The 25,145-nt window shown below is 29.0% G+C and overlaps 1 protein-coding gene across 27 annotated transcripts in view; it reads left to right on the forward strand.

Moving 5' to 3' along the window:
- The window catches only part of LOC130670096 (myosin heavy chain, muscle), a 104,876-nt gene that overhangs the window by 50,223 nt on the left and 29,508 nt on the right, over positions 1-25,145 (forward strand). For 9 of the 27 annotated variants that reach the window (XM_057473297.1, XM_057473270.1, XM_057473272.1 and 6 more), the window contains exons 12-17: positions 3,013-3,192; positions 3,261-3,673; positions 6,805-6,925; positions 10,460-10,723; positions 15,044-15,253; positions 24,028-24,401. In XM_057473297.1, the coding sequence (XP_057329280.1) occupies positions 3,013-3,192; positions 3,261-3,673; positions 6,805-6,925; positions 10,460-10,723; positions 15,044-15,253; positions 24,028-24,401 (1,562 nt within the window). Of the gene's footprint in view, positions 1-1,642; positions 1,814-3,012; positions 3,193-3,260; positions 3,674-6,264; positions 6,383-6,804; positions 6,926-9,113; positions 9,232-10,459; positions 10,724-15,043; positions 15,254-24,027; positions 24,402-25,145 lie in introns of all 27 variants that reach the window. The other 18 variants (XM_057473286.1, XM_057473279.1, XM_057473280.1 and 15 more) reach the window with 5 other exon arrangements.

Genomic DNA, 25,145 nt, shown 5'->3' on the forward strand with positions numbered 1-25,145 from the left:
GCAATTTACACTCGCTTCCAGTGATGGTCCAGGGTTTAATTTTTGTTTATGTAATCGCTCAACGACTTAAAAACCCATACATTTATCGTTGTTTTTTCATGCAATACATTTACGCCGTTAAATAGCTTATTCTTATATTATTAAGTTTGAAACGATTTATCTTCAAGGAAGAAATTGAAAAAATTGTTTTTAAAATAAATTATGATATTTTTAATATTACCGTTAGTCTGCACACATTTGGTGCAAGAAGTATACTATTTCATCTGAAATAAGTATTATTTAAAAATGTCAGCAATAGAAGATGATTCCATAAGTGATATTAAGATAATTATAATAGGTTAATCCCTGATTAGAAATACAATAAATAAGGATCCAAAACGATTTAATTTTTAACACTCATTGATGATCTTCAATACTCGTAATATTAACGATTTTTAACAATTGATACTTTTCAATCCTTAAATAAGTAAATAATATATTACAATTCATTAGTATTTTACAATTTCTGATTACGAATGAATATCTTAAACGATTTCTGAGTATTGAAAATGTTCGATACTCTTTGATACTCATTAATCGTAAAGTAATATAACAATTTCTAATCACGCGCGAGGATGTAAAATGATTCCATTGTTTGAAATTAAGCAATACCCATAAATGAATTACAACATTTTTGACTAAAAATTAGCTTCGAACATGAGATTGTGTAAGTTTTATAATAGTTATATAATAGTCTTGGCATAATTTCTATATTCTATTTAATAAACGTAGAATTGATTTAAAAATTTTTAATTTGAATATGATAAAAGTAAAAAACGGATAGAATTTTATGAAATATTGAAAGGTCAATATTATTAGAATACGTGGTATTACAGCCCGTTCAAAAAAAGTATATATCCATATATATCTAGGCAAATCAGAATATATTTCGCATATATAAGACTTAGATTCAATTTTGCCCGGATATATCCCAAAATATATACTTTTTTCGTAAATGTTCGTATTATATTTAGTTTACCAACAAATTTACTTCTAAGTCTCTATTAGCATCAGTAATTAATAACAGGTACAGGTTTTGCGTTTTTCTTTACCTTTTTTATCCAATCCCTTGAATATCGTAGAAAAAATATTTAATCCGAACTTAAGACGATCGGATACCTAAATTTTTATCCGTAATGTTGCAAACATTTACACCCTTGTTATATGGATATCTACACTGATTCAATTCATGAGGTTTTGTACTTAACAACCCAATCCATTTTTGTTATATTCATGTATCTCAGTTTTGGGTTTCATTATATTTTGAATAATCTGAAATTCCATACGCTAATACCAACTACCTTAACCAAAAAAAATTTCAGTTCAGATTAAATGCAACCGATATTATTCTCCTACTCAAAGAATCGAATTTTTTCAGTTAGCATTAAAAAAAATTAATCAGCCAAAATCGTAAGAATAAAAAATAACTTAGCCTTCTTTTGTTTGAAGACGATAAATTAAATAAATGTTGCAGACTGTGACTTTTTTTTGCTTTCCGCCCAGTAAATGTCATTAATTTTTGTACTTTAATTTCGTAACGATTCGAGATGAAACAGTTGATTGACGACAATCTTGCGTTATTTTCATAATCCTGCACTCACAGTTCAACAGCTTTGAACAACTTTGCATCAATTTTACCAACGAGAAATTGCAACAGTTCTTCAATCATCATATGTTCATTCTTGAACAAGAAGAATATCAGCGTGAGGGTATTGAATGGACATTCATTGACTTTGGCATGGACCTTCAACAAACTATTGACTTAATTGAGAAGGTATTTTAAGAACTCTAGTACGAGTTTCTAACTGTAGCACAAACGGTCTGCCTACTTAGAACTCACAAAAAAAAAACAACAATCTAAGCATGCCTGCTCTTGCAATAAAGTGTGACTCTACATCATTATTAACTAACAAAATTGCATCGAAATAACAATGTTAGTTTGATGTCTTGTTATTTCATTATAATTTTAAATCATGAAACGGGTTATATATTTCCATTATTTTAACGATGAATATTTAACATACTTCATAATATTTCAAAAATTGTAAATTCCAGGTGTTAACAAAACCGTCCAATATTTAATGAAATTTATTTTTTTATATCAGTCTGTATATCACTGATTTTTTTCGCTAATTATAACTATTCTTCGATCAATTAATCCATAATAACTGCCTTAAATAAAAAAAAAAATGATTAATTTTTCAACAAAGAGAAGATATGAAAAATGTGTTTTTTTTTTTTTTAAATTCATAATCATAATTTTTTTTAATTTATCTTATTAAAAAGCACGAAAAGAAGTTTTCCTTTAGCATTTTGGTGTATCTATTGTTTATTTTTTCTCATATGGATTTGAATGATATCTTGAATGAAATTTTGGATGAACTGCAGCTTTACAGCTTCGAGCAACTTTGCATTATTTTGTGAATGAACAATGACTACCATATTTTAATCACTTCATGTCCATTCTTGAACAAGAAGAATACCGAAGAGAGAGTTGTGGAATTTTATTGATTTTCATTTGAATTTACAACAGACTGTCAATCTTGTCAAAAAGGTAAAACTATCAATAGTGAAATGTGGTTGAGCTGAAAAAATATTTGCATTGAACACACGCTTGCAAGATGATTTTTAATTGTAAACTGTGCTTTTAATACATTTAAACATTATTTATATGATGTTTTTTTATAATTACAAAATAAATCCTTGTAAAATTAGATTAAATTTAACTATATAGAATAAATTCTTCTTTTATCTTCGCATAGAACAAAAAAATAATATATTATCATTTCATTGCAATCCCTCAAAATGACTTCATCTATTTAAATTGATCTCACGTTAAAAGCTTTGCATTCAAAAAATTTATTACTTCGAATGATTTGCGTGAGCGAAATTGAACATATCATTTTTAATGCAGGCATAATATATATATGTAATTCAATTAATCAAAAATTATGTTTTGTTTTAATTACGCAGCCTATGGGGATTCTTTCCATTCTTGAAGAAGAATCTATGTTTCCTAAAGCTACAGATAAGACGTTTGAAGAAAAACTTAATAATAATCACCTTGGCAAAAGTCCGAACTTTTTAAAACCAAAACCACCTAAGCCTGGTCAACAGGCAGCTCATTTCGCTATTGGTCACTACGCCGGCAATGTAAGTTTTAAAAAGAATACTTAATTTCTAATCAATTTATTGAGCATGGAGAACGAATAAATTTTTAGGTTCCATACAATATTACTGGATGGCTAGAAAAGAACAAAGACCCTTTAAACGACACTGTAGTTGATCAATTTAAAAAGTCAACTAATAAACTCCTGGTAGAAATTTTTGCTGACCACCCAGGTCAGTCTGGTGATGGAGGGAAAGATGCAAAGGGTGGACGTGGTAAAAAAGGAGGTGGATTCTCTACTGTATCATCATCCTATAAGGAACAGCTGAATAATCTCATGACAACTCTAAGAGCAACCCAACCACACTTTGTTCGTTGTATTATTCCCAATGAACTGAAACAACCGGGAGTTATTGATTCGCATCTTGTAATGCATCAGCTAACTTGTAATGGTGTGCTTGAAGGCATTCGTATTTGTCGCAAAGGATTTCCAAATAGGATGATGTATCCCGACTTTAAACTTCGGTAAATAATTGTTTTTATGAATATTTCTGTATCCATAGGGTACTCGCTGTTTCCCCAAGAAATTTTTTATTTCACAGATACCCGATAAATCGTTAGTTGCCACACTGAAAAATGAAACTCCTAAAGGAAAAAATAATTTTTCGGGGCCATTTAATAGTTTCCATTCAATGAAGTTTCTCCCAATTAAGAAAACATAAGCAGGGTACCAGAGTGAAGATAAGAAACGGTTTTCTTAAGAAAGGGAAATATTCATATTAGTAAAAACAAAACTTTTTGATGTTTTAAGTTAACGTTTTTAGTAGATTTTTCAGAAATCAAGGTATTGCGTTCGTTCTTATAGTAGAATTTTCAAAAAATTTTGCCATGATCCATCATAAATAACCAAGCAGGCTCAGAAAATAACAATTGGTTATGACGTTTATGTATGCTGGGGGGGGGGGAACGGAGTACTCCCAAAATAAAAACAGAGCTCAAGACGTAGAAACAATAAGTTATTTACACACTTTTCGAATTTTTCAACATAGAATAAATTTATGATTTTAAAAGTTGTGAAAGAAAAATGAAAAGTGGAAAAATTCAAACATGCACACTTCCAACACTCACGTTACAATTAAAATGTAGCTTTAATTTATATTTTATTTTGGTGCCTTTCTTATACCAAGTAGATGTACAATTATAGATAAAAAATGAATAATAATTGATCATATAATTATTAATATTCATGAGAGAAAAAAAAATTAAATGTAAGAGATAAAAAATACCCTCCAATGTTTAAACGGTAAGAATATCATTAAATGAGAAATATTAAATGGCCTCGAAAACGCTTTTAATCCCTCAGAAGTTTCTTTTTGAAATTTCAACTTATGACTTTAGGGATTCCCATGAAATAAAAAATATTTCTTGAAAAAACTAATACCCATAGTCCATCCGTCAGGCATTGCTTTTGTCTCAAAGTTAGAAATTTTAGGGCTGACGAAATCGAATGATAGTTTTGTATATTTTTTGGGATGAGGATTCCGAATTCGTAATTTATTTGTTATGAAAATTGTTAGTTTTTTTGTTATAAAAAATTAACTATTTAAACCTGAGTATTATCAATTACCGATAGCTAAAAAATCCTGGAAATTATTATTTCGTTTATTAGTTTAATAAAGAAAACGTCGTAGAAATATTTCTGTACTTTTTATAATCTTCAATATATTTTGTGTTAAAATTGACATTACGAATATTATAAGATTATTTACAAAAATATGTCATAAATTACTTTATTTATTTTATAAGATTTTATACTTATTTCATAACATTTTTACACTTTTCTGTTATGTGACATTGACAAAAAAACTGCAGCAAGGAATATTTGCAGCCTTACATTTATATTTTCTATTGCAGCTTGTGCATTTACAGCCCGGTATCAATTTAGAGATTAGCGGAAATATTACAATATTTTTAGACATTAACCCTTCGTAGGTCAAGTCGTTTTTCCGAACCATTATTATCCGATGGAAAGCTTTATTCTTGAATTGAAGGCGTTGTTGTTAAAATTTGAGCTGAAGCATTGAATGTATTCCCAAGTTCGTTTAAATTAACTATGAAAAAAAATTTTAATTTAAAAAAGGAGACGCCAGACTTATTAGGCAACTAACGAAGGGTTAATAACAGTTAATTGACTATAAAAAATATTAGTTTTATTATTAATAATGTAAAGTAACGAGAAATATTGTTAACTACTAAGCTTAAAGATTTTTTCATAAGTATCAATATCAATAATGTTTATGTGATAGCGGCAAATATGGATCACTGCACTTTTTTTCCATATCAGATTACAGAAAAAGGTATAAATGGTACAAAATGAGAATGAAATCTTATAAACTAAAACAAAAATATTTAATTATATATTTTTGTAAATAATTTGATGATTTTTATAAGTTAAAATAAAAAAAAAAGTTGTATGAAAAAAAGACAGGTAAATGTGTCATATAATATGGCGCATTCACATGATTACCTACTAGACTGCTTTGCATGCGCAGAGCACGGTAGTGGTAGTATGACTGCGTATCCGGACTTTAAGATGAAATATCTAAAATATTATAAAAATTACAGAAATATTTTCAGAGTTTTTTTTTGCATGCCTTAAGGGCGAGCGTAGGTATGCTCTACTCTCGCCTAAAAATAAATAAACTGGAGTCCGTCAGTTTTTTTTACTAAATTAACGATAACTGTGGACCACGAAATTTTCAGCTTGGGCACAAAAGCAACAGGTGGCATATGTACTATCAATTGAATGAATCAATTTTCACTAAAATTGAAGAATGATATTTCCGTGGTATCAAATTCTTCGCTAATGTATTAATTGTGTTTTTTACATTTCCAGAAATACTTTGCTTATATGTTAGTTACTTTTAATAGGTTTACAACTCGATAATAGAAGATTTATAGCCTTACAGAACAAATTATTTAAAAAATCATGGTAAAAGATTATAATTTTAGGTTCGATACTGCTTCATTCGGAAATACTAATCGGAATATATAGATTTTTTTATATTAATGAAGAAAGATCAAAATTAGATGGTTTTTTTTTCCTCTGAATATAGTTACATGATTTTATCACCGGTGGCAATGACTCAAGAAACCGATCCAAAAAAAGCAGCACAAAAATGTTTTGATGACTGTGGTCTTGATCCAGACCTCTACAGAATCGGACATACAAAGGCTAGTCATGAATATTCGATTATTAATGAATGTTTATCAGTTGAAATGGTTGTTTCCCTTGACTGATTATGTCCCTGCACTGAAAATATTTTTTCCAGTCAACATTTAAAATGCTATAATGTACCTATAGTAATTTCTTATTCTTTTATCTCCAGCACGCCCCTTGTAAGAATATACTCATGTTTCAAGTTAGTCTCCGAGAAATATCATCACATAATACATAAAATCATTTAATATCATTAAATAATTATTAGTTTTTGTGAAAAATTCTTTCATCGTATAGACAAAATATTTTTCTATCTCTTATAATTGAACAGGAATCGTAGACGATATTTTGGGCTTTATATACATACATACAAGCCAGTAGTGATCACAAATACTAATAAGTTACCTTTCGATTTGCATGTGACGTCTTGCTTTAGGTACAAGATATTAGCCCCACAAGCAGTCGACCAAGTAGGTGGAGACCCAAAGAAGGCTGGTGCAGCAATTTTGGAAGCTTCTGGACTTGATGCCGATCAATATCGTCTTGGACATACGAAGGCATGTCGTGCATAAGACTCAGACGATTTTATGCTTGACTATTAGCCAAATGTTGCTTTACAACTCACCTTGCATTATAATTATCTAAAAAACATCACTTTTATTAATTTCTTTTTAAAACAAAATTATTATCATCTAAATGCTAACATGAAACTTATAAAAAATAGTGTGGATTCAATTACGATGATTAAATTGATTGAAACCATTTAAACAAAACCAGCGGACTTATTAGGTTTTAAAACAATCATTTCAAAATACACATCTATACATCCTTACACAAACATTTTTAACATGATTAGATATGTAGAATAATAAGCTGACTTAAAAAACGGGTTTATTTGTAGGTATACTCATCTTTCCTTTTCAAGCGCTGGCTTAGACTATATGTTATAAATCACGTTATATGGCAACAGACTATAAAATAAAATATAGCTGAACAAAATTGAAGTTATTCTCATCCTGCTCGCTAATTTTTATAAAGTCCTTATGTAAGATCTTGTAAGATCTTGTACGTTCTCACAAGAAGTATACATGACGATATAAGTGTCTTATAAGTTTCATACATGAATTTTGTATGCTTGAATCAGGAACAAAAAAATTCATATAAAATACGTACAAAAACAAAATTTTAATCATGAAAAATCTTATAAGAGATATATATGTAAGTGTAGGATACTTGTATCGTACATAAATCTGATATATCTAAGTTAGGATTCAAAAACCCATGTGAAAATCATACAAAAATAAAACATTTTTGTAAGATCTTATAAGAGACATATATCGTGATGTAAGATTCTTGTAATTTTCTCACATTCATTATGCATGCTTTGTTTAGAGTTCAATAATTCATGTCAAAGTCATGTAAAAGTAATAAAAGAATCATATAGAGTTCTGTATGATTTTACGGAAGACTTCTGATGTATGATTTTTATAAAATCATATACAAAATATAAGCATAAAGTATGTAATAATTATGCTAAAACTAAAATTATTATGTCAAAATCAATATTTCAATTCTTAATAAAGATAAATATGATCTCGACAAGGTTTTGTAGATAACAAAGTGGTAGGTTAATATAAGCTAGAGGTCTTCTTTCATACATCCTATTTGAAATCGATACTAATGTATTAAGTGCTACACGACTTGAAATTTCAATGGCAGATTAAACCAACGACATTGTAAACGTAAACTGGTCCTCCAAAGATTTAAATAATCAGTAAGACTTTTATTAAATCTAGTCAACAAACTGAAGACATAATAAATCTTACAGAAGCTTCAAACGTGGATAGCACCTATCTAGACTTAAAGCAAAGTAGTCCGATTATTCCAAAAGTATTTTATTGCTATCAAAAAATGTCTAGAAAATAGAAATCCAAGAATGAAGCTTCTTAGCAACTTTAAAAAAATTTAGAGGAACTGATCATCTAGAGTGTTTTCGTGTAAAATTTCCTTTATATTTTTTTACATTTGCAAAAAATTTTCATTCAAAGACTTCGAGCTTTTCGACAATACTTTTTAGCAATAATATGTTCTCAAAATAATTTTTTTTCTTTCCTAAAGCCTAAATCGATTCTATTCAAGAAAAAAAATTGTAGTTGCTACAGCAGAAATTGTAGTAGCTGAGAATACTACGAGTTGGAGTTACAAAACGCCAGCTTCAACTTGAAATAACTGCCAACACACGTGTGGTAACGCAAACAACAGTCATCAATGTTTTCTACAATATTCAGTCTTCGATACTATATATGCAGTACCCTTTACTACACATTAAAGTATTTGCTATTACAATGTTTTACTACAAAATTGTCCTGGAAACATCCACAATTTTTTTCTGCGTTTGCGTTTTAGACTCACTTGTGCCTTATTCACGTTTACAGTACGTCAAGTAGATTTGATATGTTTTGATAATTATCTAAGTCTTTGAAGGAGCGACTTACGTCTTCAACGCTAATTAGGTTCAATCTACACTTTGAATATCGATTCGGTGGTATAATTCACTAATAAAAAACTTTTGGAAGAGTTTTTAAAGAACCTATTTTATACATTATGTAAATGATTCATTATGCTTAATACGACTAAACTAAATACCATCGATTGGGATTATATTTTATTGTAGTTATTAATCAACAGATATGTGATACTCTGTGCATTTAATATTTTTTTTTTGTGTGATTTTTTTCTAAACAGATACAAAATTCTTTGTGCGAAAGCTGTTAAAAACGGAATGGATCCGAAAAAAGCAACTGAACTCATCTTAGATACAATATCTCTAGAACGAGATCAGTTCCGATTGGGAACTACCAAGGTATAAACAACCTTGGCTTTGAAACACACAAAAAAATGATGAATTTTGGTTGATTTATTTCTTTATAACTTCAAAAAAACTTTTACTAAAAATTTTAAACTTACACTGTTTCTTTTGTTAAGAATATATATAAATTTAACAGTACTAAAGGTCTTATACTATAAATAATAATCATATAAAATAAGTTATTCTAATCAAAATTTGTTTTTGCTAATAGTTGATTTGGGATTAATTTTTTTTTTCTGTTATGGGAATCGAATTACTTTATTTCAATGTACTTACCAATAATGAGTAATAATCAAATAGTTTCTGAAATTGTAACGGTCGTTGAAAATACCAGTTTTCGACAAACTTAATCTTACTTACAGTATTTTCTAGCTTCAAAATTCACGTTTCTTACAAAAACCAGTTTGTCAAATAGCCAGACATATATGTATATATTAGAGTATGTCAAAAAAAAATCGATATTTTTTTTCTTTCGGGCTCTCCACCCAAAATATGGTAGGATATGTCCAAAAAAAGATCCTGTTAGAAGAAGAACTCTAAATTTTAATGTTGAGAGGTTCCTCATCAAACCTTAAGTTTTTGCATTTAAATAACACAGAAAAAAGTTTTTTTTAAATAATATTTTCCTTTGAAAACTATGAAGAAATTTTTTTTCCAAAAAATAAATGAACACATCTTATTTGGCATTAAATTTTGAACGATGTGTTTCTTGTGTATCAGTGTCCAAACAACTGCTGCGTATTCGAGTTTGAAACATACAATAGCAATGTACAGTGCTTTGATAGCATTGAGATTTTTAAAGTTTTTCGTTAATCTGGTTTAATGATGGTTTAATGGTAGTTTAATACACGCTCGGTTGATATAGATACTCCAATCACTTCATTTATATGCTACACAGGACGAAAATAAAAAGTAACCATTTCTATGTGGAGTGAAGCAATTAAATTATTATATACATTTTAATCTTAAATTTTACCGAAAAATTCTCTCCTTATAACGTAAAGCTGAGCTGGTATGTGAATAAAATAAAATGGACAATAAATAATGACCTCTTAATATAATCAATGTGGAAACTGGTATTTTTCAACTGTATTCAGTAAAATCGATTCTTTTTTAAGTCATATTTGAAAAAAATATTTAAGAGATTATTACTATACTGATAGGTACATTCTATAATATATCTAAATACATGTTAAAATTTCGAAATTAATCATTTCTATAGGTATTTTTCCGTGCTGGAGTATTAGGTCAAATGGAGGAGCTACGTGATGAACGCCTCAGTAAAATTGTATCTTGGATGCAAGCTTATATGCGTGGTTATCTAGCACGTAAAGACTTCAAAAAGTTACAAGAACAGCGTCTTGCTCTTCAAGTTGTTCAACGTAATCTCCGTAGATATCTCAAACTTCGTACATGGCCGTGGTGGAAATTGTGGCAAAAAATTAAGCCTTTGCTTAATGCGACTCGAATTGAAGACGAACTAGCGGTAAGCATTTAAAATAGTTCTCTATTGTACTACCAAATTATAATATCTAACATTTTATGCGTTACACATTCAAAAAGTTTGAAAAAACGAAACATACTGGTCTCAAACATTCATGTAGAATCAAAGTACTCTCTAAAACCAAGTATGTAGTTAAAATTAACACACTTGCCAAATTACATTAAAATTACATACGCAATCTATAGATATTTAACATACCGTGAAACGTGTTTGGGGCTGTTCATAAAATGCGTCAGGCAAAATTTTACCTTTTTAGACCCCCCTTCCCTCCCCCTCTCCTTTCACGCTATGTCAAATTTTCTGCGATCCTACTATCAATATTGTGTCACAAATGGTAGTTCTCCCTCCCATTATGACCGACATATATGCATAGAAATATTTATATATTTACAAATATAAAACGAATGACTTTCTATCTATATGAGCTGCGAACGTCACGATTCCTTAGACTCCCCAACCTTCTTTGTCACATCTTGTCACAGTAAGCGACACCCTCTTCTCTCCTATAAGTGCGAACGTGTTTATTGAATGACCCCTTTTAAGTGACTACAAAAAAATATATTTTTATTTATAGCCTTAAACGTGGAACATATATGTAAGTTAAAATAATACACTTGTAACACACTTTGCTTTAGAGTGTAATCGGTCAATACTTTTAGATTATTATCTGAATCAAAATTAAAAAAGTAATTTTGCACTCCAAATTTTACTTGAGGACAAGGAAGCTGAACTTATCATTTTAGAATATGATGACCTGTACTTCAAATTATTATTTCAAAATGATAAAATTAGCTTCCAGGTCCTACATTTTTATGTTGAGAAAGATTATCATCGGATTGTTTACGATAAGTGAAGAAAAAGAAATGAAAAAGGAACCACTAGTTAAAAATGGTAACCATGATCGAAAAAAATGTGAAATTTTTAAATTCAACAATAAATTTTTTAATAATAAATGATTTATTGCACGATTACAAAAAATAACGTCTCAATTTATATTAATAACAATTAAGGGTATGGATATCTTTGAGTTATTAGTATATTATTAATAGTAAATTGTTTTTTGTGAATATTAAATACAAGTGATGTACTGAAAAATCGAACTACCGAAGAATTCAAAAAATAATCTGCTACTAGGACGCTCACTTTTAGCTTGAAACATTTTTTTCTATTTCGAACACAGCTCTTGTTGAAATTATTTTTTTATGCTAAAGAACTAGGCTAATTCGAAGTTACAGTTTATAAGTATGGTAGACCTTGAAAAGTTAAAATATCATCTTGAAACGCCCGGGTCAAAAAAATAACTTGATTTTGGTGTAGTTTTAAAAATTGAAAATAAAGCAAGTCTAGCAAAACAAATGCAAGTCAAATTTAATTTCTTTCTTCAATCAATGAAAAACACATTTTAAGATATAAAAACTCATGACCCTGAAGTTAGCCGACAGCCGCCATTTTAAAAAAAAAAATTTATAAATTTTAAAAAATGCTCGTGTAGATTATTCAATTTTCTAGACGAGTATTTTTTTAAGAAGATTAGAAAATAAAAACTCGAAGTATCATTTGAAATTGAATTTTAAGATTCCTGATTTTTAGTTTAGAAATTTTTACAAGCCTCATTACTTTTTGATTTTTATATACAATTTTTCGGAATCTGGACGAGAATTTTTTTATTTTTCCGTTCACCGCTATTTTTAACCGTTACCGGCTATTTTTAAATAAAATATCTTGTAATTGAAAAAAAAAAACAACAATTTTTGAATCTTGAAAAAATAATCGTCTAGATTTTTTAATTTTCTAAACGTGTATTTTTTGTGAAAGATCAAAAATGACGAATTCTTATTTTAAATAAAAATTCATAAATTTATAATTAATTAAAAGCTAATTCTTTTTTAAAAGTTACAGTCGGAGGCTCCCGTATTTATGACTATGAGTGGAGGCCGATCCCATTTTGTGATAAGTCTGATAGCTTCGCTGAAAAATTAAAAAGATCTCGAAATTTAATACAAATTTGAGCTTAAGTTCCAAAAACTTTAAAAACGAATTAGCTTTTAATTACTTATAAATTTATGAATTATTTTTTTTAAATAACAATTCGAGTATTTTTGATCTTTCAAAAAAAATAACCGTTTAGAAAATTAAAAAATCTACACGAGTATTTTTTTAAAATTAAAAAATTTTGTTTTTTTTTAAATTACAAGATATTTAATTTATAAATAGCCGGTAACGGTTAAAAATAGCGGTAAACGGAAAAATAAAAAACTACTTGTCATGATTTCGAAAAATTGTATATAAAAATCAAAAAGCAATGAGGTTTGTAAAAATTTTTAAACAAAAAATAAGTAATCTTAAAATTTAATTTCAAATTTTACCTCGAGTTTTTATTTCTTAATCTCTTTAAAAAAATACTCTTCTAGAAAATTGAAAAATCTACACGAGCATTTTTTTTTAAATTAGAATTTTTTATTTTTTTCTAAAGTTATAAGATTTTTTATTTTCAAAATGGCGGGTGTCGGCTAACTTCAGGGTCATAAAAACTCATTTCGTTTCGACTTGCATTTGACTAAGTTGTCTTACTTAGTATCGATTGACACCAACTAAGTTAAATTCAAGCCAAGTTAGACTTAGTTGACTTAAATTTAAGTTGTTGAAATCAAATTCAAATCAACGTGACTTTAATTTGACGTGAATATTCAAGTTATAAAAGTCGTATTGAAATTAAAAAATCGGTCTATGGGTTGACCCTGTGGGCCAGCCCTAAAACTTCCCGCTATTTTCGAGCTCCTTAAACTCGAAATTATCGGTGTGAATACTTTTGGATGCCGTTGTTTTCGAAAAAAAATGTTATTTATCATTTTTTCTCCAACGATATCTCTCAAACGAATTGACCGATTGCGACGGTTGAACCCAATAACTTCCCGAATTTTTGAAAATTTTCAATTTTCTTAGTAGGAAGTTAAAAAAGTAAGTGAAGCCTAAATCAAGTTAACTAAGTCAAATTTAAGTCGAATAAGTCAAAATCAAGTTATTTTTTTGACTCGGATAGTGATTCACTCCTTCATACGCTATTTTTAGGGTAATAAGAACTTAAATCACATTTAGATTATATGTATGGTTCCATACTAATAGTAGAATGCGCGATGGTTTCGTGCTTACAATCGGTTATGATATTTCCTTGTAGAGTTTTATCAATTTATTTTTATTGTTTTCAATGTAATGAAATCAGCTGATGCTCTAGCTCCAAAACGATAGTTTAATTAATTTTGAACTTTATTCGCACTCAAATAACTAATAAAATACACTGCTATGATAACCGAAACAGACTTGAAAATGCAATAGAACTTATTGTGATTGTTCATATTATACTAAAAATTATTATTCATATTTCCGAAATATGGCAATAAAAACTACTATCCTATACATCTTGCAGCAAAGCGTATCATCAGGATATTTATATAAATCGGCAACGACTTTTCTCAGGTATTTATTTATTACCTAGGGTTGTTAGGACTACCGGGCTGTTAGGAGTTAACCCTTAGGAACATGATGTTTGGTGATCGAAAATCGAACGATTTTTACCGTATACATTCTTTTGTCTTGACATTAAAATTTGTTAGCAACACTATCATCATATTTGTGTACATAGATCAAAAGTACACATACTTACTCAGACTTGTTTTTCAGTCACATCTGCATTTCAGTTCACAATAACAGTATTTAAATTTAAATAAAATATACAACCATAAGAAAATAATATCAAAAAAAGTAAAGTAAATATTATTTGACAATTTCTGAATTTCTTAGGAAATAGGTAAAATGATACTAAAACCACCTCAAGCTATTTATATCAATTCATATGCTCTAAAATTAACCTTTACCAGTGTAACTATGAGATATAAATATTTATATAAGATTAAATCATCTAATATTACGACAAAATTGTAGTGGGGTGATATTTTTACTAACTTATGGAGAAAGAAAAAGGGAAGCAACCTCGATCCGTTAGTTTTAGAGTGGAATGGTTAGTATTAAGTTAGTCGAGTATTAGTTATGAATAAGATTATATTTCTACGACTACTTTGAGAATAAATCGAGTTAATGCAGAGTCCATATATTCATCCTAACCTCGCATCGGAATCAATTAGACTCAATTAATTTGTCATTAAATTGTCATTTACATACGGAATTAAAAATTATATCACAATATTAAACTCAAATAAAATTATGGATTCTGATAAAATAGAAGATTGTTTTATTGTTCCTTCTGAAATGAAGGATAATAAGAAAATAACCAATAAATATTTTCAGGAATTGCAAGAAAGGGCTCGAATAGCACAAGAGAATTTTGAACGTGAAGAAAAAATGCGGAAAGAGCTAGAAGTTCTAAATTCAAAACTCCTTACTGAGAAAACTGATCTTCTTCGTCAACTTGATGGTGAAAAAGGTTCTTTAACTGAATATCAGGAAAGAGCAATAAAACTTGCGGCACAGAAAATGGATTTAGAATCTCAGCTGTTGGTATGTATACATTTTTTTTTCTCAGTAGCTTAAATAAGATCTCATTTTATAGGCATCCGTAGATGACTGATGTTCTAAGTATTATAATTACTGGAATCCGTAACTTGACACTACCCTGCTTAAACAAAAAGATAAATTCTCATACGTATATCTATGAAGCCCATATAAGATCTCATAGAGATTATTTATTCTTATTGTCTTTGTAAGATTTTTTTTTTGAGAATCCATCGGGTTTAATGAAATATTTTTAGCAAAGTAATTTTTTAAATTCGTCTTATATTAAAATCTTTTGATGAGTCCATTCTAGCACACGTGTATTTAGCCATAAGTGAAAATCAATATTTGTCTCGTTACATCTGATTTGAAAAATATCTGTTCAACTGTATAATATGTTTGAGATAGTTTGTATTTTCGGACAACGATTAATTTCATATAGGATACATCTCTAAAAACTGAAGATTTAGAAAATCGACCAAAAACTTCGTTAAACGAAATCTCATTTTTTTCAGTGGAAATTTAATAAAGCTAACCAACATAAGAGAAAGAATCCATCACAATATTACAACATACTTAAATGATTACATTAAATAAGATATTTGTTTTATGAAATGTACTAAAAATAATTATGTTGAATGGAAAAATCCTCTAACTCCACCAATATGTTCTGAGCTAATACTACCCTGATTAAAAAAAATGATTAAAAATGATTTCACACGTTAAATGTCCATAAGAGACAGGATTAGAAATGATTTGAAGGATTAAAAAGTATTTAAAATGATTAAAAAACAAATCATTTTAAATACTTTTTAATCATTTTTTTTAATCAGGGTATAGACAGGAAACTGGGAGTAGGGTAAGGAGGGGCTAGTTGATCATAGGGGCAAGTTGTACTATCGAAATATCTCGAAAACTAAGCAACTTACAAGAAAAGTTTAGATGGTGAAAAGAAAAGGTTACGGGAGGAAAACACATTGCGCAATTATCAATTGCCATCCCGTGTTAAGACTCATTGACAGAACGCTTTTTTTATTTTTTGGCGTCAAAAAATAAAAAAAACGTCTTCAGAATTTTTCTCCTATACTCGCATGAAAATACTTTTTCGTGATCACATAAGTATTCAAAGATAACTCAATCATTGCTCTTTCGATTATATATGGGAATTTATTTTTAACTCTTATCATTTTTTTATAACTTAACTTCTACTTTGTTGCCTCATTTGGGGCTAATTGAGCAAGGCGCGTTGAATGCATTAAAAGCGTGCCGAGCGATGGTCTAACCTATCTGATTGTATACATGCAATTGTGATAGTGACAAAAACGATTTAATAATTTGGGATTGTTAATCATCTAGCGATATTTTTGGTCTCATAATTAGTCACTACTTTAATTTGATATTTATTTACTTGATAATTATTTTTAAATATATGATAATAAATACAAAAAGTGTAATAATAATTCAAAGATTTGGAAGTTTTAATTTTGTTTGATTTTATTTTTAATATCAGAGTTATAATAATAATATAAGTATGCAATAATGATAATAAATAAATATTTGCTTGTTAATTACAATTTTATGTTGTATTCATATCATTCTATACAGTCATTCCGTTTATTTTAGCCATTGCACAACTAGCCCGCCTAGTGGGGCACGTTGAGCAATTTGGAGCACTCGCGCATTTCCGGAAATAACTTGTAAATTTACACTCGGCTCGTTTTTGGGTCTAGACCTTTTGATGGAGACTAAATTACGAACTTAACAGCACATGAGTTGATTAAATTCGATGCATCGTCTTAAGAGGGGGGGGGGGGGGGGGTAAAGGTTGAAGCGTGAAAAAAAAAACGCTTTTTTTACGAATTTTTTTTAGGCGTATGGATTGAGCTAATTTATTGAAACCTTTTGAACATTATTAAGTATAGATTCAAAACATTATTAAGTATAGATTAAGTAATTTTTTTATGCAAAAGTATCCGCAAACAAGCCAGTGACGGAGCTTTTTCCAGAACGTCTTTTAAAATAGACGATTTGCGGTGAGCAATGTATATCAGCTGGAAATTATTTGAAATAAAAAACCAGTGAAATTTAGTCAAAGCATTATTAAATCCTCCCCCCCAACGATCTCTGATTGTTTTTTTTTTTATTTTTTGTGGTCATTCAAAGTAAAAACTGCTATTTTTTACGAAAATTCGCGCAATTCGTAGGCGGGAAACCCCCTTGATGTAAAAAAAAAATTCTAAAACTTAACCTTGGGGGAAGGTATTTTATACGTAGAAAGTGTGTACCAAGTTTGAAATGAATCGGTGATGTAGTTTTTAAATAACAGTGCTCACGAACTTTGAAAAAGTAGTTTCGAGGAAAATGCGTTTAAGGTTTTAGATGCTAAAAAAGTAAAAAAAGAAAATTTTTTTTTTCAACTTACACAGAAATTTTTCAAAACAGAACAATATAGGTTAGAACCATCACCAAGTAAATAAACTGTATATCTGCTCGCCAGCTGCGCACTTCCTTTCCGACTGCCCGCAGCTATCGAAGCTACAGTTTTAAAGAAGACCAACTAGTTAAAAACTTCCAGAGTTTTGCTCTCCCGGGAAAAATGAATTATATATAGCCATATATAAATGCGACATATATGGCCATATATAGAAATTGGCGATATATAACAATATATAATTTTATACGGCCATATATAGCTTGATATGACTATATATAACTTGACCTGACTATGTATAGAAATTTTTAACTGAATTAAAAAATTTTCTTTTTTTTTCTTTTTTTTTTTTTTAATTATTTTGGCAACGCAGAGATTATCAGACCTGCGAATAATTGAATTCCTAATCGAATTGGAAATTTTAATTCAGAGAAAAACGCTAGACTTATTAATGACCGCATCCGCTTCAGTAGGATTCGAACCCGGGACCTTCTGTACGAGAGACCGACGCTTTGACGACTAGGCTATGCGATTGACAGTTACGACGAAGTTTAGTTGTGCTACTTAAGATTGAAAGAATATAATCACTTTCGAAAAAGCAAAATATAATGATATTGCTTGATTGATTATTGTTATTACAGTGAAAATTGGTTGATTGATATTCGATGTGTATGATATCGAGATGTAAGAAATTTTCATGTTCACTTTTATGTATGTCTTTTCCGGCCAAACTATTAGACTTATCACAAAATGTTGCGGAATCGTTTTTGTTGACAATTTTATTCTCTACAAATTATTGTCAATAAAGTTTTTTCAAATTCCGTATCGTTTTCTAGTTATTTCCATTTTAATTTCAAGCTCTTAAATAAGTGGTTCTGATCGATTTTAAGAGCTCGACATTAAAATGGAAATAACGAGAAATTGATGCGGAATTCGGAAAAACTTTACTTATAATAATTTATAGAGAATAAATTTGTGAACAAAAAAGATCCCACAACATTTTGTGATAAGTCTGATAGTTTCGCCGGTAAAGTAAAAAGATCTCCAACTTTACTTCGAGCTCCAATAACTTTTGAACAGATGGATTTCTCGAAAAATGATAGGAGAACTTTTTTGTAGAGCGTTCAATTTCCTACAAAATATGGATTAGTCCATTCGATCTATTGATTTGTTTAATGAGTTAACAATACTTAAAGCTAATAAAAAAATCTTTCCCGTGTTATTTAAATGGGAAAATCAAATTTTTCAATGTGCTAGGTCTGTAATCGACATAGAATTTTTTTTCTTGCGCGAAATTTTTTTTTTGTGTTGAACTATGATTTTTTCTACATGCACTTAAAAAAAAAATGTTGCAACGATATGACGCACCCTAAAACCTATATATAGTTACATCGCGTGCCAAATGCCAAAAGGGCGTATAAAAGTTATACGCCCTTTTGGCTTTGAAGAACCAAAAGTGCGTATAATTTTTTTGTTTTTGGTGCCAATCGTTTTGTAAACATGTTCTAAGCCTAAAAATAAAAAAAAAATTTCCAAAGCCAAAAGGGCGTATATCTTTAGGTACAAAGATACAAAGATCTAAAGATATACGCCCTTTTGGCGATAGTACGTCAAAAATTTTTTTTCTGCAGATCTTTACGTTTTGAGCGATTCTAAAAAGAATGACAAAAAAAATTTTTTCTACGCCCTTTTGGCATGGAATCCTATCTATCTGCTGTGATACGCCCTTTTGGCATTTGGCACGCAACATATATTCATACATAGAAACAATCGAAAACTATGTATTCCCATGTACTGTTATATATGTCCGAATAAAGTTACACATGGTCGTGTATAGAATTTGAGAGATATGAAATTTTCATGTTCACTTTTATGTATGACCATATATTACTACATATACATATATATAGTTATTTATATTCATATTCAATTACAATCAAAAACTATGTATTCCCATGTACTGTTATATATGTCCGAATAAAGTTACACATGGTCATGTATAGAATTTGAGAGATATGAAATTTTCATGTTCACTTTTATGTATGATCATATATTACTATATATACCTATATATAGTTATATATATTCATATACAATAACAATCGAAAACTATATATTCCCATGTATCGTCCCATATATGATCTATATATGACCATATATGATCTATATATGACCATATATAATTCGTTTTTCCCGGGCTGATCCACTTCAAATTTGGAGACTGTATTCTTAAAATGTTTAACTACAAGAAAAACAAAAAAAAATCCAATTTTTCAAAAATGCTAACCTTTACCCCCCCCCTCCTTAAAGTTATAAAAGGTCAAGCCAAAAAGTGATCAACTAGCCCCCCCTCTACTCTACTCTATTAAAATTTGACAGTATTTATTAAAATTTAGGATTGCAAATATATACGATCTGTGCTATTTAAATTCCAATCAAAATGATTATAGAATATTAAGGTAACAAAATAAAGAACAGCAAGATTGTACCGTGAACTCCATTTCATTTTTTAATAATTACAATTAGTTGAGTTAAATCGTATCACAGTTTTTAAACAGTTTGACTAAAAATTTTATAGTTTTTGATCAACTAAATCGATAATTTTAATAATGTAATAATTTAAATTTTAAATGCTGGAAGAAAATTTATTAACAATAAAAATTCAAACTTTAGGATATCGATCTCATTTTTTTATAGATGAAGTATTATTTACAGACATGATATTTATAGATTCTCACTATGAAAATAGGTTTTGGAATAGTTACAGAACTTTTTTTCCTCTAAACTTCACATCTTTTGATCAGAGAGTACGAATTAATATCGATTCATTTCACATGAATTCTAATATTTTAACACTACTCTAAAAAGTAAATCAGTAGCAGTCAAACACAGTAAGCTTTCTTTAAAGCAAGAGAACCGTACAAAAAAAAAACTTAATATCTAATAACTTTGGACACTCATGAATTTCAAAATTATTATGTAGCAAATATTGATAAAAATAATTAAGTATTCTTGAATTCAAAATTAAAACACGGTTCAATATTCTAATTTTTTACAAAAAGGATTTGAGTGATTTTCCAACAGGCGTCATAAAAATCATGTCCGTTGCTGTTGGTTTACATGCTAAAGAATATCTAAAAATAAGTGCATACACTATAAATATTTCTTTGCTTAATTACTAATTATTACATGGAGTAAGCCTTAAAAAATTTTTGGTGTTATTCGAAAGTGAGCTCAAGGAACTCAAAAACATTATTGCCAATTTATGATTAAGCTCTTTAAGTTCGACAATACCTTTGAGTGCTATTATATATTCAAGCTCTTCGAGTTCGAAAAAAGTCAGGTTTTGTATTAATCTACGAGAATTTAAGAAATTGAAAATAATCAATGAGGATAGTTTTCTAACATTATGCTCACGATTATCCTTGATTAATTTAATGTTTTTCAACAGAATTGAATAGGAATTATCAGGCTAAAGAGTTACGTGAACTTTGAATGAAACCGAAAAGTTAATATATGAAATATTCGAAAAGTTAGAAGCCATGATTTTTCAAAAATTTTGTTGACAATATTATTTTAACTAACGAAATGATTTCAATAAATTATGTAACGATCATCAAAGCCTATAAAAAAAAAGGCCAGTATAAGTTTTAGAACGTAGGGCAGGGCGGGGCTAGTTGATTACTTTTTGGTTTGATCTTCCATAACTTTAAGACGATGCCTCGGATTTAATCAATTCATGTGCTGTTAGGTTCAAAATTTAGTCTTCTTTAAATGGTCTAGTGACACAAAAACGATCCGAGTTTAAATTTACAAGTTATTCCCAGAAATGAGCGAGCGCTCCAAATTGCTCAACGTGCCCCACTCGTGGACCTAGTTGAGCATAGTATGGGGTTAGTTGTGCAATGGCTAAAATAAACCGAATGACTGTATAAAATCATATGAATCCAACATAAAATTGTAATTAACAAGCAAATATTAATTTATTATGATTGTTGCGTACTTATATTATTACTACAACTTTAATATTTAAAATATAATCAAACAAAATTAAAACTTCCCAATCTTTGGATTATTATTACACTTTTCGTATTTTAAATGATATATTTAACAATAATTATCAAGTAAATGAATGTTAAATCAAAGTAATGACTAATTACAAGACCAAAAATATTGCTAGATGATTAATGATCCCAAATTATTAAATAATTTTTGTCACTATCACAATTGCATGTATACAAACATACAGGTTAGATCGACGCTCGGCACGGATTTAATGCATTGAGCGCGCCATGCTCAACTAGCCCCCAATGAGGCAACAAAGTAAAAGTTCAATTATAAAAAAATGATTATCGTTAAAAATAAATTACCATATATAATCGAAAGAGCAATAATTAAATTATCTTTGAATACTTACTTGATCACGAAAAAGTATTTTTATACGAGTATAAGAGAAAAATTCTGAAGACCTGTTTTTTTTTTTGACGCAAAAAAAACATAGTTTTCTGTTAATTAGTCTGAGCACCGGATGACAATTGATAATCATGCAATGTGTTCTCCTCCCGTAACCCTTTCTTTTCACCATTTAAACTTTTCTTGTAAGTTGCTTAGTTTTCGAGATATTTCGATTGCACAACTTGCCCCTATGATCAACTAGCCCCGCCCTGCCCTATACTGGATTGCATAATGCGTTATCCGGGAAGAGACATCTTTAGATTTTTTCTTTATCTGTAATTTAGAGTTAAAACCTTGATTGCTATTCAAAATAGCTTAATGAAACAACATTATTATCAGCCATAAATAATTAATTTTACCAATGACATTTTTTTTTTCGATCAAAGAGGATATTTAAAGCTGTTAAAACAGTTCTCTTAAATTATTTGGGACGATCGGTTCATAAGATATTGATCTCTACTGTGAAAATCATTATTTTTTAATCAATAGTTGATAATATTACGACAACCATCAAACAGAGCTTTTTCATAGCTCAAATTAAAGAGCATAAATAAAAAAAGATTTTCGTCAAAAAATCAATCGTAATTCCACCTCCAACCATGTTTTATTATATTACATGCACTATATTTTTCGTATTAACTGCATCGAAACTAGGAGTTCTAATTTCTGTATTCAGTCAAAACGAAATAATTTTAGATCAATAGCACCACAAAAAATAATGCTGAATTTTCAATCACAATCGTCAAAGTGGTTGGTTATGAGAAGGACATACATTGAGAGGTTTAGAAAAACTTATTTTGCGGAAAGAATACGGTGGTTTCTGTCCTGCAAATCATATTGGCATGAAATTAGCTCATTTAAACTGTCTAAACAAGTATTTGAAATTCGCATTTTCAATCTAGGTGATATAAAAACAATTTCCTCTGCCTGCAGCTTTTCTTGAAATTAAAAAAAGACTTTATCAATTTTTTTTGTTATTTTCCTTTCATTCTCTGTTAATAAAGGGTCAAAATATTTTTTTAAAACTAAAAATGAAAACAGTCATTTTAAGCTATAAAATAATTTCCAAAGTTTCATTCTACAATGATATCTCATGGAAATATATAAATTTAAACGAAAATATAATTTATAAAAATTTATAGGGTAAGAGCACCAGTACCCAGCCCCTAACCAGTAGCCAGCCGGTCATATACTTTAACATTGGCTCAAAATGTATATAGATATAATTTAACATGAGGTGGCTGACTACTGGTTTAGGGCTGGGTACTGGTGCTATTACCCTATATTCACTTCATATTTGGGAGTAGTGTATATTTCATTTTTTTCTCCATGTACAACATGACTTAAATTATTATTTATATTATTATTTTCATCTATAAAGGGATCCAGTACTCGATTAGAGAACTAGTACCCGATCACTCATGTATTTGTATATCTATGTTTACTAAAAATAGATATACAAATACATGGAGTGATTGAATTCTAGTTCTCTGATATGGTACCAGATCTTTTGCCTTAAATTGATATGTCTTATTTTAATTAATATTCATGATACACATAAAAAAATATTCGGATGATTTTATTTTATTTCACCATATCGTAAGTAAGAGTAAGGGTGCATTGAGTAAGAGATGTATCAGTAAAATAGAATATTCAGCCTTTAAAAATAGTGGGTGCAACTTCTTAAGTATAAGTAGTATCAAATTGAATTCGTTTAACGCATTTTATTCACTATGCTCATGAATTTCATGGCGCAGTTGGAAAGTTTTATCAGATAGGCTTACAGTTTCCATTATACATTACCAAAAAATAAAAAATATATTGCAGTCCCCATCCAACTTTCCATCGATTCAGAAGATTTTCATTAAAAATAATATAAATTTACTTTCCTTAGGATGTATCGGAGAGGTTGCAGCAAGAAGAAGATACCCGAAATAATTTATTCCAAAATAAAAAAAAATTAGATCAAGAGATTTCAGGATTGAAAAAAGATATTGAAGATCTTGAATTAGCTATTCAGAAATCTGAGCAAGATAAAGCTACCAAAGACCATCAGATTAGAAACTTGAATGATGAAATCGCTCATCAAGATGAACTTATCAATAAACTTAATAAAGAAAAGAAAAACCAAAGTGAAGTCAATCAAAAAACGGCTGAAGAACTTCAAGCAGCTGAAGACAAAGTAAATCACCTAAACAAAGTTAAAGTAAAGCTCGAACAAACTCTTGATGAATTGGAAGATACTTTAGAGCGTGAAAAAAAACTTCGGTAAGATTCGCGTGAAATACCATTGAAAGATGAACTTATTTAGATTATTATTTAGTTTAAACAATGAAAAGTACCCGTGAAAAAATCTTTGATAGAATAATAATGAATATCGATATCCATATAAAGTTGGACATCATTTGTTTCGTCTTGATATTTCGTTTTGTACTTTCAGAAAAAAAATTTGTTCTAATTATTTGAACTAGTTACCAATTAGCTATTTAAGTAAAAATTAAAATCGAAAATTTCAGAAAGTTCGACCCCTTCAATTTTTTTAAACATTTTTCACAATATATTACAATAATATTAAAAATAATTTTATTGTTGATGATCTAATTATTTTAATCAATTTAAAATATTTTGTTCAGACGTATTATTTTACACTTGTTTTATTTTTTTTATTATTAGTGTTTTTTACACTTAACGATTGTTTTCTTACTTTTTTCATAGTACTATGAAGTGAAAACTTGTCTGAAAGTGAATATGACTTCACTTCCACGATGAGATTTGATTATGGCTCAATTTCGTGAACTTTTTAACGAATGCTGAAATTATCAAAGCAATGATAACTTCACAAAATTGAGCCACAATTAAATCGCATCGTGGAAGTGAAGTCATTTTCACTTTTATACAAGTTTTCACTTCATAGTACTATGAAGAAAGTAAGAAAACAATCGTTAAGTGAAATAAAACTGATTATGAAATAAATAAGGCGACAGAGGCAGCCGATCAATTCTCGTGTGGCTC

Source organism: Microplitis mediator, chromosome 6 (assembly GCF_029852145.1).
Source record: "Microplitis mediator isolate UGA2020A chromosome 6, iyMicMedi2.1, whole genome shotgun sequence".
Lineage (NCBI taxonomy): Eukaryota > Metazoa > Arthropoda > Insecta > Hymenoptera > Braconidae > Microplitis > Microplitis mediator.